At 36.7% G+C, this 16,535-nt stretch overlaps 1 protein-coding gene across 10 annotated transcripts in view; it reads right to left on the minus strand.

Annotated features, from left to right (window-relative positions):
• Positions 1-16,535, minus strand: part of FKTN (fukutin) — a 93,403-nt gene that overhangs the window by 65,326 nt on the left and 11,542 nt on the right. For all 10 annotated transcript variants that reach the window (XR_004443631.1, XM_033237911.1, XM_033237909.1 and 7 more), the window contains one exon: positions 4,354-4,413. Coding sequence is in view for 9 of the 10 variants with exons in the window: in XM_033237911.1 (XP_033093802.1) it covers positions 4,354-4,413 (60 nt within the window). In the remaining variant the exon portion in view is untranslated. The remainder of the gene's footprint in view (positions 1-4,353; positions 4,414-16,535) is intronic.

Below are 16,535 nucleotides of genomic sequence, written 5' to 3' on the forward strand. Positions count from 1 at the left end.
TACCATGCTTATCATCGTGCTAAAAAATACAAATGATTAAATAGCACATATGGTCTCTGCTCTCAATAAGTGGTCTTCTAAGAAAGATGAACATTTTCAATATAAGGTGAAATATGCTATAATAAAAACATATACAACATATTATAAAAGTACAGACCAGTAAGCTACAAATGTGCCGTACATCAAAAGGATAAGAAATTTCACAGAGGAAGTGGTATCTGACATGAAAATGTGGGGCTTACAAAATTATTCTCTTAATGTTAGCTAAATCTTTTCAAGCAAAATTGAGAGAACTATCTGTCAGCTTTTAAAAATCAGTCTTGTTAACCTTTCAAAAACAAAAATCAGTTGTTTGTACCATTTTTCTTCATGTCTGTAATGCTGCTTAATAATCTTTCAAAAGACTCAGACCAAAATACACTGCCTGTTTGATGATTGCCATGTATAATGTGCTTTTCTAATACTGCAATATTTCAAAATATAACTCTGCTGGGTAGTAACTAGTGTCCCCTACTGAAAAAAACAAAAATTCAACAGTAGAATGAAAACAAAATAAATCACACTTAGGAGTAAGTAATACCTAAGAGCAGCAAGGATAAACAGAGTATCTGGCATACACTATTGCTTAAAAGCCTACTTCAATGAAAGCAAGACTTAAAGGAATGTTTGCCTATCAGAAAGGTGCTTCATGAAATTAAGAATAAATTCTTATTCAGAAAATTTGAAGGAACTCATAAAAATATATACAAGATAAATAAATAGACAAAATATCAATTTTAAGGATAAAGGATGAGATAAAGCTAAGAATCAGTGTCATTATTTGTTTTTAGTGTAGAGTATTACGCAAATGCCAAGAATACAATAATCTCTGCCTTATAGGGGTTTATTACCTCAGTGTGAGAAACAGCTAAGTAAAAAGTTAGGATAAACAATGTTACACCAAAAATTCAAGTTACATGACAGAAATTTCTTTAAAAATACAATTTAACAAAACTATCACAAGATGAAACAAAATCTGAATTGCCCTATACCTATTAAGGAAACTAAATTTGTTAGGGGAAAAAAAAAAAAAAAACAGCCCTCACAACAGCAAGGAAAAACTTCAGACTTAACACAGTTCACTGGTGAATTCTATCATTTTTAAGGAAGAATACCAATCCTACAAAAACTTTCTCAGAAAATGGAGCAGGAGAAAATACTTCCGATCTGATTTTAAGAGGCCAGTGCAATACTTAATAGCAAAACTTCTCTCGCCTGTAATCCCAGCACTTTGGGAGGTCAAGGCAGGTGGATTACCTGAGGTCAGGAGTTCGAGACCAGGCTGGCCAACATGGTGAAACACCGTCTCTACTAAAAATACAAAAATTACCCCGGCATGTCGGCGTGCACCTGTAGTCCCAGCAACTCGGGAGGCTAAGGCAAGAGAACCACTTGAACCTGGGAGGTGGAGGTTGCAGTGAGCCGAGATCACACCACCGCACTCCAGCCTGGGCAACAGAGAGAAACTTCATCTCAAAAAAAAAAAAGCAAAACCCAACAAAGACATTACAAAAACAAAGTATAGTCCACCATCCCTCATGAACACAGATGCAAAAATACGTAATAAAATATTAGAAAATCAATTCTAGTAACTAAAAAAAGATAAAAAAGGAAAGTAAATATCATGACCAAATAGTATTTATCCTAGGAATGAAAGGTTACTTTAGCATATGAAAATCAATCAATAAAATTTGACAAATCAACAGAAAAAAGGGAAAAACTATGATAATTTCAATATAGAAAAAAGCATTTGACAACATTCAATATCTATTCATGACTTAAAACTTTCAGCAAAGCAGGAAGAAAATACATCCTCAACTTGATGAAAGGCATGAACAAAAAATCTATTACTGAGTCGTGTGGGAGTTCTTAACGTATCTCTGATACCCTTCCTTTGTGAGATAAATGTTTTACAAATATTTTCTACTCTGTGGCATGCTTATTCGTTTTCTTAATGGTGTTTTTTGATGAGGAGAAGTTTAAAATTTTAATAGTCCAATTTAGCTATTTTTTGTGTGTATGTGTCTTTTAGGGTTATTGCTTTCTGTGCTTTACACTAGGGAAAAAAAACAAAGAAATGATTTTGGAAGAAAGATGAGATAACAGAACTACTACATAAAAGGTACTTTAATGTTTGTTTAATGGATCTCAGCTTGGTGTTAAATACAAATATGATGAACACACATAGCTTCGTTACCATTATTAATAGAAATACAGATTAGGTCAGGGTCAAGGAGAGATTCTATAACTCACCTTCTAAACACATCCTCCAAGTTGTTATCAATACAATCATTAATGCTCCTTGGAAACGTGTTCAATTGATTCTAAATCCAATTGATTCTAAATCACTATTATCATCTGACGTTCAGTAATTCATTTTGTTTATAAGAATGAAAAACATCTTGTTGATCTTGTTGAAAAGAGATTATACTGAGACCACAATAGCCTATTCATCTGCCTGTGTATTAAAATTTTATTAAAACCTAAAAAGGCTTGGCAGGACTTGTTCTTAGTAAAAGACTAGTTCCTAATTATTACTATTTTCTTTTCTAAGTGCTCCCAAGTCTTCTGTTTAATAACTCAATAAACATTGAGCCCTAGAATTTTACCAGGGCTCAATATCATACTATTGATGAGATTTCACCTTTTATTCCTTCTAAAAGTTTAGAAGTATATTAGTACTTCTCCTTTCCTGTGATTTTGCAAATACAGTGATTCATTGACCACATTTACAACTTTTTTTAGTCCCCTCAATGTAAAAGAGTATAAAGAGAACTCACTGAATGTGGTAAGCTGCTCTTCAACTTTTTGCTTGAGTACTATGGAAGTAAAGACTTTGAAAAAAATCCATTATTTTCTCCTACCTCAAGGATCATTTCTTGAATGAAAAGGATAGAGTCACGCTACTTTTTTCTATTATTTTAAGCTTTAAATTTTTCACAAATTCCATTTAAAAATGTATCAGTGAACCTGAACCTTCTCCGACTGCTCTATTTACTAAAAGGTTTGGGAATGTTGTCAGAATGTTGTTGGTTAATACTGATAAAGGAAAACCTTTTATCCAACTGAAGCTACTACAACTTTAAATTTTTTTTCTGAAATTGCTTTTCAGTGTACAGATGAAGACTCTTAATAAATGGCAAACCTGAAAAATGTATGTTTCTCTAAGTATCATCACATCTTATAATGTTAAAATGTATGATAGATCACCACTATTGCCTTTGGCTGTTAAATACTGAATTCTAAATCTCAGCAAATTGCTTCAACCACAGGATGATAAATCTGGTCCAAGTATTACATGTATGTGTTTTCTAAGGGTGGGATGGATGTAGAGAAGGGTTACAGAGAAGCATACAAAATACCTCTTTTTAATTTAATCTAAAATCTTTATAACTGTGACTGGGTAGTATAAATTCCAAGTATATCATGCTTACCTTTACCCTCAGAATACCCTAAATTCACAGAGCAAAACAATTGCTATTTTTTAAAATATTGAAAGTTTACATTGATACTTATAGACTAGAGAGCTGGGAAGCCTGATAACAGGATATCCCCAACTTTACTTTTAAACAGTAGTTCAAAATCTACTTGGTGTTAGCAATGACCTAAAATGACCACTGCTTGGCAATCTGAAAATCCACTTCTAATTTAAAGAGTGCCACATCTCTGGTTATAGAGAAGCCAAAGATTGAAGTGTATCAAGAAATATCTGGTCATTCCCATAATGTATACTAACAGAATAAATGTTGTGTTTTATTAGTAACCCAGCAATGTTTTTCTTTCTAAATTTAGTTTTAAAACATAGGAAAATATATTTTATCAATGTGTAGGTTCTGAAATTTGTAAAACAAAACAAGGATATATTGTGTATATTACTGGTTTCCTCTCATCTTATAAAGGAACTATGTTGAATAGATTTTTATTCCTGATCATTACTTGTCCCTTATTCAAATATTCATCTGAATATTTGATTCATATATTCATTCATTTAGAGAGACACCATAGCTCAGTGAATGAGGGTTTTAGAGGCAGACAGAATCTGGTCTTACCAAATTATTAGTCAACTAACCTTAATCTCTCTAAGTGAATTGAGAATAACAATATTTACTCACTTCTTAAAGTTTCTATAAGGACTAAATAAGACATTGCATAAAGCACTCGGTAAAGGGCCTGTTCCTTACCTGCCACTACCAACTGGTCACCCACCACACAAGGTAGCTATTATTACTACCATCATTCAACAAATACTTACGGAGTAAATGAATGAACTAAATGAACATTATAATTGAGAAATTTCTTGTTTATTCTACATACCCACTGTGTGCTATCAAATCCAATTCGGCTTCCTTTGGATTTTGACAAACCAGCTCCATTCTAGGAAGATAACAAAAGAACTTTTTAGTAAATTCAAAGCCCAGCATATAACATTACATTTCGGTTAGGCATGAGATTCAAAATACAATTAGCTTATAATCATTAAAAAGCATTATCCAATATCTATTTTTCACATAGGCATGAGCTAAGAATTCTACATTTTTATGATATAAAAATCCAAGATAGAAAACATTGATAGATTTGTAGTAAGCTAATTAAGTTATTAAATAATAAGGTAGACATGGTCAACATCTCTGAATCAATTAATTTCCATCAATGAATGGCAAACTCTTTGGAATTAGGGTTTGTCTATTAAGGTCTATGGCTATATCTGCAATCTAAACATATCTCCAAATATAAAATTAGTGTTTGTAGACTTTGGCGAAGTGATAAAGCATAATGTTTATTGAGGAGCTCGTGTGTTTGACACTTCCATATATGAATTATGTATACTCATTGACCCCTCACAACAATCCTGCAAGGTAAACATTATTATTTGTTTTGCAGATAGCACCAGTATGCACACTTTACCTAACATACACCATAATTTTGAATGTTGAAGTTTTTATAAAAGATATTTCAGGTCTAGAGCATCAGATGAAAGAAAATTATTATAAGTTTCCATCTGATAGCCCCAAAATACTTTAGAGTAACAGGAGAATGTCTGATGTTCTAGAGACAAAAGGAAGAATGTTTCAAGCTTAAAGAAGATCCAAGTAAGTTTCTTATGCCTTGAGTACATACTTTATCTATAAGCTATAGATGGGAGGATGCTGAAGAACAACTAGAGTAGCCTTACCCTAAAAATGAAATGTGCTCTAAGTTCCTAAACCTCATTTCCCCATTAAACCTCACATTCAAGGGTAGGGACCAAGTCCAATCCATCTTTGTATCACCAGTAGTACCTAGGATAGTGCTTGATGATTTGTATAGCTTAGTAAAGGTTTGTTAATTGGAAGGAGAGAGAAAGGGATGGAGAAATGAATATACTAAGTAATTAAGACACAGCCAGAACTGGTCTCTCCTCACAAGTTCTGCAACTTAACCAGTAACATTTTAATACTAAGGGATGTTTAAGAAAAAAACAACTGTAATCTTCAAACCTGAAAAAAGACTGCAAACATTGTAATATGGCTACTTGTTCACCTTAGTCCTACATTAGTTGATTAGACTATATTTCTGAGCTGTTTAATTTGTTGAGTTTGGGATAAGCAAATTTCTAGTGAACGAGCATGTTATTTTTATAATCGCTTTATTGAGATATAATTCACATACCATAAAATCTGCCTTTCTAAAGTGATTTTTAGTATGTTTAGAGTTGTGCAACTATTACCACTGTCTAATTCCAGAATATTTTAATCACTCCAAAAAGAAATTATGTTCCCTTTGGTGCTGTTCTTGTGATAATGAGTGAGTGATTTATCCCAAGATCTAGCTGTTTAAAAACTGTAGCACCTCCTCCCTCTCTCTCTTCTTCCTGCTCTAGCCATATGAAGTGCTGGTCCGTCTTCATCTTCACCTTCTGCCATGATTCTAAGTTTCCTGAGGCCTCCACAGAAGCCAAGCCTATGCCAGTGTCATGCTTCCTGTACAGCCTGTAGAGCCACGAGCCAATTAAACTTTTCTTTATAAATTACCCAGTCTCAGGTATTTCTTGTTTTTTTTTTTTGTTTTGTTTTTTTTTTTTTGAGACGGAGTCTCGCTCTGTCGCCCAGGCTGGAGTGCTGTGGCCAGATCCCAGCTCACTGCAAGCTCCGCCTCCCGGGTTCACGCCATTCTCCTGCCTCAGCCTCCCGAGTAGCTAGGACTACAGGCGCCCGCCACCTCGCCTGGCTAATTTTTTTGTGTGTTTTTTAGTAGAGACGGGGTTTCACCGTGTTAGCCAGGATGGTCTCGATCTCCTGACCTCGTGATCTGCCCGTCTCGGCCTCCCAAAGTGCTGGGATTACAGGCTTGAGACACCGCGCCCGGCCAGGTATTTCTTTATAGCAATGCAAGAACAGATTAACTACAGAAAATTGGTACCAGGAGAGCAGTATTGCTGTAAGGTATCTGTAAATGAGGAAGTAACTTTGGAACGGTGTAATAGACAGAGGGAAAGTTTGGAGGGCTCAGAAGAAGACAGGAAGATGAGGGAAAAATTGAAACTTCCTAGAGACTTGCTGAATGGTTGCAATCAAAATGCTTATGGGATATGGACAATGAAGTCCAGGCTGAGGAGGTCTCAGATGGAAATCAGGAACTTATTGGGAGGTGAAGCAAAGGTCACTTTTGCTATACCGTAGCAAAGAACCTGGCTGCATCGTGCCCTGGCCCTAGAGATCTGTGAAACTCTGAACTCGAGAGTGACAGTTTAGGGTACGTGGAAGAAATTTCTTTTTTTTTGAGACAGAATTTCACTCTTGTTGCCCAAGCTGGAGTGCAGTAGCATGACCTCGGCTCACTGCAACCTCCACCCTCCGGTTTCAAGCAATTCTCCTGCCTCAGCCTCCTGAGTAGCTAGGATTACAGGCACCCACCATCACGCCCGGCTAATTTTTGTATTTTTAGTAGAGACAGGGTTTCACCATGTTGGCCAGGCTGGTCTCGAACTCTTGACCTTGTGATCTGCCCACCTTGGCCTCCGAAAGTGCTGGGATTATAGGCATGAGCTACCATGCCCAACCCAGAAGAAGAAATTTCTAAGCAGCAAAGAGTTCAAGATCTGACCTGGCTGCTTCTAACAACCTATGCTTATATGTGTGAGCAAAGAAATGACATAAAATTGGAACTTATATTTAATAGGGAAGCAGGGCATACATGTTTGGAAAATTTGCAGCCTGGCCATGTGACAGAAGGGAAAAGTCCATTTTCAGGGGAGGAATTCAAGCAGGCTGCAGAAATTTGCATTAGCCAAGACAATGGGGAAAAGGCCTTGAAGGAATGTCAAAGACCTTTGAGGTAGCCCCTCCCATCACAGGCCTGGACACCTAGGAGGGAAGAATAGTTTGGCGGGCCAGGCCCACTGCCTGCCACCCTGAGTAGCCTCAGGACACTGCTCTCTGCATTCCAGCTGCTCTAGCTCTAGCCTTGGCTCAAAGCAGCATAGGTACAGCTCAGGCTGCTGCTTCAGAGGGCGCAAGTTGTAGAGCTGCCCAAGGCCTTGGGAGCCCACCCCCGTGTACCCTGGACATGAGACATGGAGTCAAAGAGATTATTTGGAGGTTTTAAGACTTAATGAGTAATCTGCTGGGTTTTGGACTTGCATGGGGCCTGTAGCCCCTTTCTTTTGGCCAATTTCTCCCTTTAGGAACAGGAGTATTTGCCCAATGACTGCATCCCCATTGAGTCTTGGGGGTAACTAACTTGTTTTTGATTTTACAGGTTCATAGGTGGAAGGGGCTTGTGTCGTTTCAGATGAGACTTTGAACTTCTGAGTTAACGTTGGAATAAGTTAAGACTTTGAAGGACTGTTGGGAAGGCATGATTATATTTTGCAATGTGAGAGGATCAAGAAATTTGAGGGGCCAGGGGCAGAATAATATGGTTTAGATCTGTGTCCCCACCAAATCTCATGTCAAATTGTAATCTCCAGTGTTGGAAATGGGGCCTAGTGGGAGTTAATTGGATTGTGGGGACAGTTTCTCATGAATGGTTTAGCACCGTCCTCTTGGTGCTATTCTTGTGATAGGGAGTGAGTGAGTTCCCCTAAGATCTGGTTGTTTAAAAGTGTGTAGCATCTCCCCACTTTCTCTTTTCCTCCTGTTCTGGCCATGTGAGGTACAGGCTCCCGCTTGACGTGCTGCCATGATTGTAAATTTCTTGAGGCCTCCCCAGAAGTTGAGTAGATGCTAGCATCATGCTTCCTGTACAACCTGCAGAACGATGAGCCAATTAAACCTCTTTTCTTTATAAATTACCCTGCCTCAGGTATTTCTTTATAGCAATGCAAGAACAGATGAATACAGCACCTTAAACTTAACATGTACAAAAAAACTCCTGATTTTCACCATTCCTCAGACTTGCTCTTTCCAGCCTTACCCATCTCAGTAAACAGCAAGTTTGCCATTCCAATTACCTAGGACAAAAATACTGAGTTATCCCTGATTCCCTTCTGTCACTCTAATACCCTACATCTAACCCATCAACAAATCCTGAAAACTCTAACTTTCCATTTCTCACCAACTCTACCATCAACTCTCTTGTCCAAATCATTATCATCTCTTGTGTAAATTACTAGAATAGCCTTCTAACTGGTCTCTCTGTGTATTAATCTGTTTTCACACTGCTGATAAAGACATACCTGAGACTGGGCAATTGATAAAAGAAGTTTAATGAACTCACAGTTTCAAGTGGCTGGGGAGGCCTCACAATCATGGCAGAAGGTGAAAGCTATGTCTTACATGGCAGCAGACAAGAGAGAATCAGAATCAAGCAAAAGGGGAAATCATCAGATCTCCCCTTATAAAATCATCAGCTCTCATGAGACTTATTTGTTACCACAAGAACAATATGGGGGAAACCGCCTCCATGATTCAATTATCTCCCACCAGGTCCCCCGCTCAGCACATGGGAATTATGGGAGCCACAATTAAAGATGAGATTTGGGTGGGGACACATCCAATCTATTCTCATCAGAGTGGCCAGACTACTTGTTCTGTTTGTTTGTTTGTTTGTTTTAAATGGGAAAAAAATATAATATTTTATTTGCAAAGCTTGACAAAATGTTAATATCTTTAATGATAAATAAGCTCTTAGAAATCAGTAACAAAGAGACTAACATTACAAGGGAAGTGAAAATAACAGAGGAAAATGAAATAACACAAATGACTTACAAGGCTATGTGAAGATGATATAGCTCAACATTAATAGATGAAAAAGCAATTTCACTGTAAATTACATTATCAGTGTTTATAAATACTGATATCTAATGTTTGTATAGTTTTATGAAGTGGGAAATCCTCAAATACTGGGAAAATTTACTCCAGTTATAGGAAATTTACTCAAAGTATAGTTTTTGCATATACTTTGCCCCAGCAGTTCCAGTTCATGGGGATCATTCCAACAAAGTAGTTGGATGAATTTATATATATGTATATATTTATATTTTATATATGTAACTTATATATATATAAATATATAAGCGGGTTCACCACATAGAAAATCTTTAGCTAATATGTCATCCCCCAAGAAGCTACTTATGTACCAATTGGTTTATAAAATAATAGATGGGGTGGGGTGGGTGGGTGGCAGAGTTAGAAAGAAAAATGGCATGTAAGTAAAAAGATAAGATTTCACAACATTCTATGTTCTTTGAATTCTTGAAAAAGATCATTCTTTAAATGAATCAGTTTTATATTTACCCTGTGATAAGTGAAAATTATAAATGTATACACTTCATACTTATGGAAGCACTGGGATACAACCCCTTTAATTCCACTATCCTGACTTCTTTGTTCAAGATTCAGACTACTTGTTTTAAAACAATAGTCAGATCATGTCACATAGCTCAAAACCTTCCTGTTTCCCAGTCTCACTCAGGATAAAAGTCAAAGTCCTTATAATGGCTTACAAGACCCTAAGTAATAGGAAACTCTTAACCTTACCTACTATTCTCCCCATCACTCATTTGTCTACAGCCACATTGATCTCTATGCTGTTCTCAAAACTGATAGACATATTCCTGCCTCAGGGCTTTTGTACTTCCTTTGTTTTCTACTTAGTATGCTTCTACTCTAGACATCAAAATACTCATTCTCTTTGAACAGGTTGTGTCTTCTATTTGTAATGACCTTTCCATCTTTTTCACCTGAAGAACTCCTCATCCTACAAGACCAACTCAAATTATTATTTCATCCATGAAACGTTCAGTAATCGCCTTCCCAAGTATGTTATTCAGTAGTCTCTCTTCCCTATAAACCTTGTACTTACCTCAGCTTGAAGGGACAAGGTTAAGGACATTGGAGGGTCCAGTTTTAGAGGGCCCAAAGATTATATTATTTTGTTAGTACTCCCCCACTTTTTTTCTTTTTTTTTTGAGATGGAGTCTCACTCTGTCACCCAGGCTGGAGTGCAGTGGCGTGATTTCAGCTCACTGCAACCTCCTCCTCCCAGGTTCAAGCAATTCTCCTGCCTCAGCTTCCTGAATAGCTGGGATTACAGGCAAGCATACATCACCACACCCAACTAATTTTTGTATTTTTGGTAGAGACGGGGTTTTGCCATGTTAGCCAGGCTGGTCTCAAACTCCTGATCTCAGGTGATCCACCTGCCTCAGCCTCCAAAAGTGCTGGGATTACAGGCATAAGCCACCGTGTCCAGCTGTTGGCCCTTCTTAAGAAAGAATGTAAAAATATATTTTGCAAATGTTACAAAAATAAACAGCTTTAAACTCCAAGGTAGCAAATACTAGAGTATTCTTTCCTGAAAAGCCTGAAGGCTTTGCAGTCCTTCTTACCATAGTGCTGCAGGCATTTACTGCTACTAAATTTGGGTTGGAATCAAAGATAAAATCCATTTTTCATCCCTATCTCTAACACATAATCTTAAGGATCTCTGAAAATCACCTTGAAGTTCAAGGATGACTTAGAATCTTGGTTTTTATGTTGATGACGCTAACCTATAATTTCACACTGATCAAGACTATGATTCTGTACTCTTTGGCTACCAAATCAAATATTTACTTGAACTAGAAATAATTTTTACATGAATTTATTTATCTAAGCATATCCCACAAAACACTGCTCATTGAACAACAGAGGAATGCAATGTAGATATAATCAGTAAACAAAGTTAACAATAGTTCAGGTTGTCTTCCTATGTCAGAAGAAAACCATTAGAAAACTGAGGATGCATCTATACTTCACTAAAGTTTGAGTTCAAAAATGCTGCGTATAAGTGAGATTTAGAAGTTTAACAAAAACCCAAAAGCTTAAAATTTTTCCACAATGACACTGAAAAAAATTTAAAAGTTGGTATCTTTAGCATCTAATTAGTCTAACTATCCTTATTATTTTTATTTCATGTATGTACATATTTGTTTATTTTTTTGAGACAGGGTCTCCCTCTCTTGCCCAAGCTCACTGTAAACTCAAACTCCTGGGCTCAAAGGGATTCTCCCACCTCAGTCTCCCAAGTAGCTAGGACTACAGGCATGTGCCACCAAACCCAGCTAATTTTCTTATTTTTAGCAGAGATGAGATCTCACTATGTTGCCCAGGCTGGTCTTGAATTCATGTGCTCAAGCGATCCTCTCGCCTCAGCTTCCCAAAGTGCTGGGATTATAGGCAGGCACCTGGTCTCCTTACTATTTTTAAATAAAGCGTTTTTTTTTTTTTTTTTTTTTTTCCTACTGGCATAGAGAAACTGCTTGTATTCCTTACAGATAGTATCCTGTTTTCACACTAAGACATACAGGAAGCATCTATACTCTCATCAGCATCTGTCCCAAATTAAATTATAAATATTGGGCAGAAAGAAACCACCTCATTCATTGTTTCTATTGCCTTGGCAAAATATTCTACAAATTGTGACTTTTAAATAACAGTTTCTGAATTCATGAGTAAATTTAAAAATTCCATTTTAAAGGATACAATTACTGGGCTACAAATGGTTTAATATAATTTCCATATATTAAAAAAAATTTTTTTAAGACACGGTCTCCCTGTGTCACCCAGGCTGGAGTGCAGTGGCGCAAAGACAGCTCACTGAAGCCTCAACCTCCCAGGCTCAAGTGATCCTCTCACCTCAGCCTCTGAATAGCTGGGACTAAAGGCACACGCCACCATGCTGGGCTAATTTCTGTATTTTTTGTAGAAATGGGGTTTCGCCATGGTGCCCAGACTGGTTTCAAACTCTTGGGCTCAAGCAATCTGCACGCCTCAGTGTCCCCAAATTCTGGGATTACAGGTGTGAGCCAGGGCACCCACTCCATATATTTCAATAAAATAAAAATAATCTGTGATATTTTAGAACTTAGATGTTATAATGTCTACCTATTATCAAAAGTAAACATAAAAAACAAGAATCTAGTGTGAATAACGAACTTTACAAAATTAATGGTATATAAAGGTTACCTGAACTTTAGTTACATACTACTTCTGTTCAAAGATTATATTTTCTTTAATGAATAAGGCATTGTTACTACGGCAGTTTGCATGGTATGGACACAATACAACAAATACTATTTTCATTATAAAATTTTTTAAAATAATAATAGCCAATTTTTACTGTTTTCTTTCTGTATAACATGCATTGTTCCAAATAGTTTATGTATATCAATTCATTTAAGCTTCACAAGTCTACGAAGTGATACTGTTATTGCCCCCCATTTTGTAGATAAGGAAACAAAGGCATTTAGAAGTAATTTATAATCCTTTGGATATATACCCAGTAGTGGGATGGCTGGGTCACATGGTACATCTAGTTCTAGATCCTTGAGGAATTGCCATACTGTTTTCCACAATGGTTGAACTAGTTTACAATCCCACCAACAGTGTAAAAGTGTTCCTATTTCTCCACATCCTCTCCAACACCTGTTGTTTCCTGATTTTTTAATGATTGCCATTCTAACTGGTGTGAGATGGTATCTCATTGTGCTTTTGATTTGCATTTCTCTGATGGCGAGTGATGATGAGCATTTTTTCATGTGTCTGTTGGCTGTATGAATGTCTTCTTTTGAGAAATGTCTGTTCATATCCTTTCCCCATTTTTTGATGGGGTTGTTTGTTTTTTTCTTGTATATTTGTTTGAGTTATTTGTAGATTCTGGATATTAGCCCTTTGTCAGATGAGTAGGTTGCAAAAATTTTCTCCCATTCTGTAGGTTGCCTGTTCACTCTGATGGTAGTTTCTTTTGCTGTGCAGAAGCTCTTTAGTTTAATTAGATCCCATTTGTCAATTTTGGCTTTTGCTGCCGTTGCTTTTGGTGTTTTAGACATGAAGTCCTTGCCCATGCCTATGTCCTGAATGGTACTACCTAGATTTTCTTCTAGGGTTTTTATGGTATTAGGTCTAACATTTAAGTCTCTAATCCATCTTAAATTAGGATTATAAATTATTCTACTACAAAGACACATGCACACGTATGTTTATTGCGGCACTATTCACAATAGCAAAGACTTGGAATCAACCCAAATGTCCATCTGTGACAGACTGGATTAAGAAAATGTGGCACATATACACCATGGAATACTATGCAGCCATAAAAAAGGATGAGTTTGCGTCCTTTGTAGGGACATGGATGCAGCTGGAAACCATCATTCTTAGCAAACTATCACACGAACAGAAAACCAAACACCGCATGTTCTCACTCATAGGTGGGAACTGAACAATGAGGAAACTTGGACTCGGGAAGGGGAACATCACACACTGGGGCCTATCATGGGGTGGGGGGAGGGGGGAGGGATTGCATTGGGGAGTTATACATGATATAAATGATGACTTGATGGGTGCTGACGAGTTGATGGGTGCAGCACACCAACATGGCACAAGTATACATATGTAACAAACCTGCACGTTATGCACATGTACCCTAGAACTTAAAGTATAAAAAAAATAAATAAATAAAAAATAAATAAATTAATAAATTAAAAAAAAAGAAGTCAAGTAATTAACTCAAGATCCCACAGCTAATAAGCAGTACAGATGAAGTTTAATCTCAAACTGATGTTCATGCTCTCAACAACTATGTTACATTGCCACCAAGGGAAAAGTGTCGAGACAGCAGTTCTTTATTAGAATTTAATATATAATTAAGATGGGATTTTTAATCAATGAGTAATTCAATAAGGGATATTGGGACAATTGGTTAATCATTGGGGAAAATGTAAGTTAGATGTCTAATTCATACTTCCTACTAAAATAAATTCAATTTAGTGAAAAAATTTAAACATTACATAGACAAAATACAGTTAAATATTCCCACAATCTTGGGCCAGTTATAACATAAAAAACAGATGCCTTAAGGAAAAAAGATCTTGACATCTGTCTACTTATACATTAAGTACAAATTTATTGAGGGAGTATATCATGAATATAAAGTTAAAAGGCAAATTACAAGTCAGGAAAAATATTTGAAATACATATGATGAAGGTTTAATATCCTTCAAACTATAAAGAACAGCTACAGAAAAAGACATCATCAGGAACATATGTGAAAGACACAAATAAGAAGAAGTAAGAATACAACTAAAAAGAACCAATATACATATGGAAAGATGTTTAACCCCACTAGTAATCAAAGAAATGACCTCTAATGGAGTTGAATAGCTTTCAGTTTCTGAATATTATGGACATAAAAATTAATGAATGAGGTTTTGGGGTAGACTCCTCAGGTTCACATTCCATCTCCCACACTTAACAACTATGTGATATTGGGAAAATTAGTAAATCTCTCCAAACCTCAGTGTTTTTGCTGGAAAAACGGGAAGAACAAGATCTACTCAACTTGTTGTTTTAAGAGTTAAATGTAGGTAAAGTGCTTTGCATAGGGCCTACTCAATCAAGCACATCAAAAAATGTTAGCTGCTATGGCAGACACTATAGGTAAGCTGACCTGACACCAATTCCCAAACCCCTTCTCTTTTGCAGTCTCTATTACAGAGGCTGGAAAAGCTAAATAACAAGAGTAAAACCTTACTACACCAGATTCTCTTATATTTGGGAATCTGCTGGCCACTGTCACAAAAGTAGAAGTCTGCTAGATCACACTATTACTTCTTCTAGCCTTGACTATAGCACAGGAAATACCAAGAGAATTTTAGAGGCTCTAGACTTACAGATATGGACAGATAATTCCTCTATTTAAGCTACTATTAGCCAGCCATCTCTAACTGAAACAGATGCCATTATTATTGTTATTCTTATTTATGAAAACATATGAGAAATCAGGCATACTGATTATCCTTATGAAGGATAACTTTGTAATACATAACAAAAATCTAAAATGTGCATATTAGATCTAGAATTTCTACTCTAGGGCTTTATCCTAAGAAAATAATCAGGAAAGAGTTGAAGATGTCACAGAAAGACATTCATTGGATAAACAGCCAAGATCATAGGTAGATTCAGTATAGTCCCTTATTTTTAAAATTATATGGCCTGGAAAAAACGGAGCTAGGGACATTAGAGGTCAGCTCTACACATTAGATATTGGGTGGTTTGGATAGGTAAATTATTTAACATCTCTCTTAACAGTTTTGGTTTTCCAGGCCAGCTGCAGTGGCCCATACCTGTAATCCCAGCACTCTGGGAGCCTGAGGTGACAGAACTGCCTGAGGCCAGGAGTTCAAGACCAGCCTGGGCAACACAGTGAGACCCCATCTCTACAAAAAAAAATTTTTTTAATTAGTCAGGCATGATGGCATGTGCCTGTAGTCCTCCTAACTACTCAGGAGGTTGAGGCAGGAGTACTGCTTGAGCCCCAGAGTTCAAGGTTACAGTGAGCTATGATTATGCCACTGTACTTCAGACTGGGTGACAGAGCGAGATCCCCTCTTAAAAAAGAAAGTTTCAGTTTTCTCATCTGTCAAAATTAGGTCTAATAACCCCACGTAACAATGCTGCATAATAAACTTCCCCCCGTCTTATGGCTTACAAGCATCTATTTCCTCCCTCACAAATCTGTGAGTCAGCGGGGCAGCTATGCTTTGGTCTGCTCCATACATTTTTCTCTTCTCCTATAGGTCAGAGGAGCATAAAAACTAAGTCAAATCACAACAGCCTATTTGAAGCTTCTGCATGTGTCTGTTAACACTCTACTGTTCAAGCCCAACATTAAAAAGGCAGGGAAGTATACTCCCCTCTAGCTGAGGAGGGGCGCAAAGTGATTAACTCTGATGAATAGTTCTAACAAATGAGGATAAAAACATAAAATAAATAAATAAATAAATAAATATATATATATATTTCCTCCCCACGATTGTTTTTAGGATTAAATTGAGCATGGAAAGTGTCTAGTACAATTCTCAATAATGGTAGCAATTATTATAATACACCCCAGAGAGAGTGTCTGGCAACTTATCACAATGTAACAACACCGTCACAACTTCGGAATTCCTTATCTGGTCTATTCTACGGAATCTTCAGAAGCTATTGATTTCCACATCATTGTCTCTACTTTATTCCTATACATACAGATAAAGG

This window comes from Trachypithecus francoisi, unplaced genomic scaffold, assembly GCF_009764315.1.
Source record: "Trachypithecus francoisi isolate TF-2019V2 unplaced genomic scaffold, Tfra_2.0 Lachesis_group16, whole genome shotgun sequence".
Classification (NCBI taxonomy): domain Eukaryota; kingdom Metazoa; phylum Chordata; class Mammalia; order Primates; family Cercopithecidae; genus Trachypithecus; species Trachypithecus francoisi.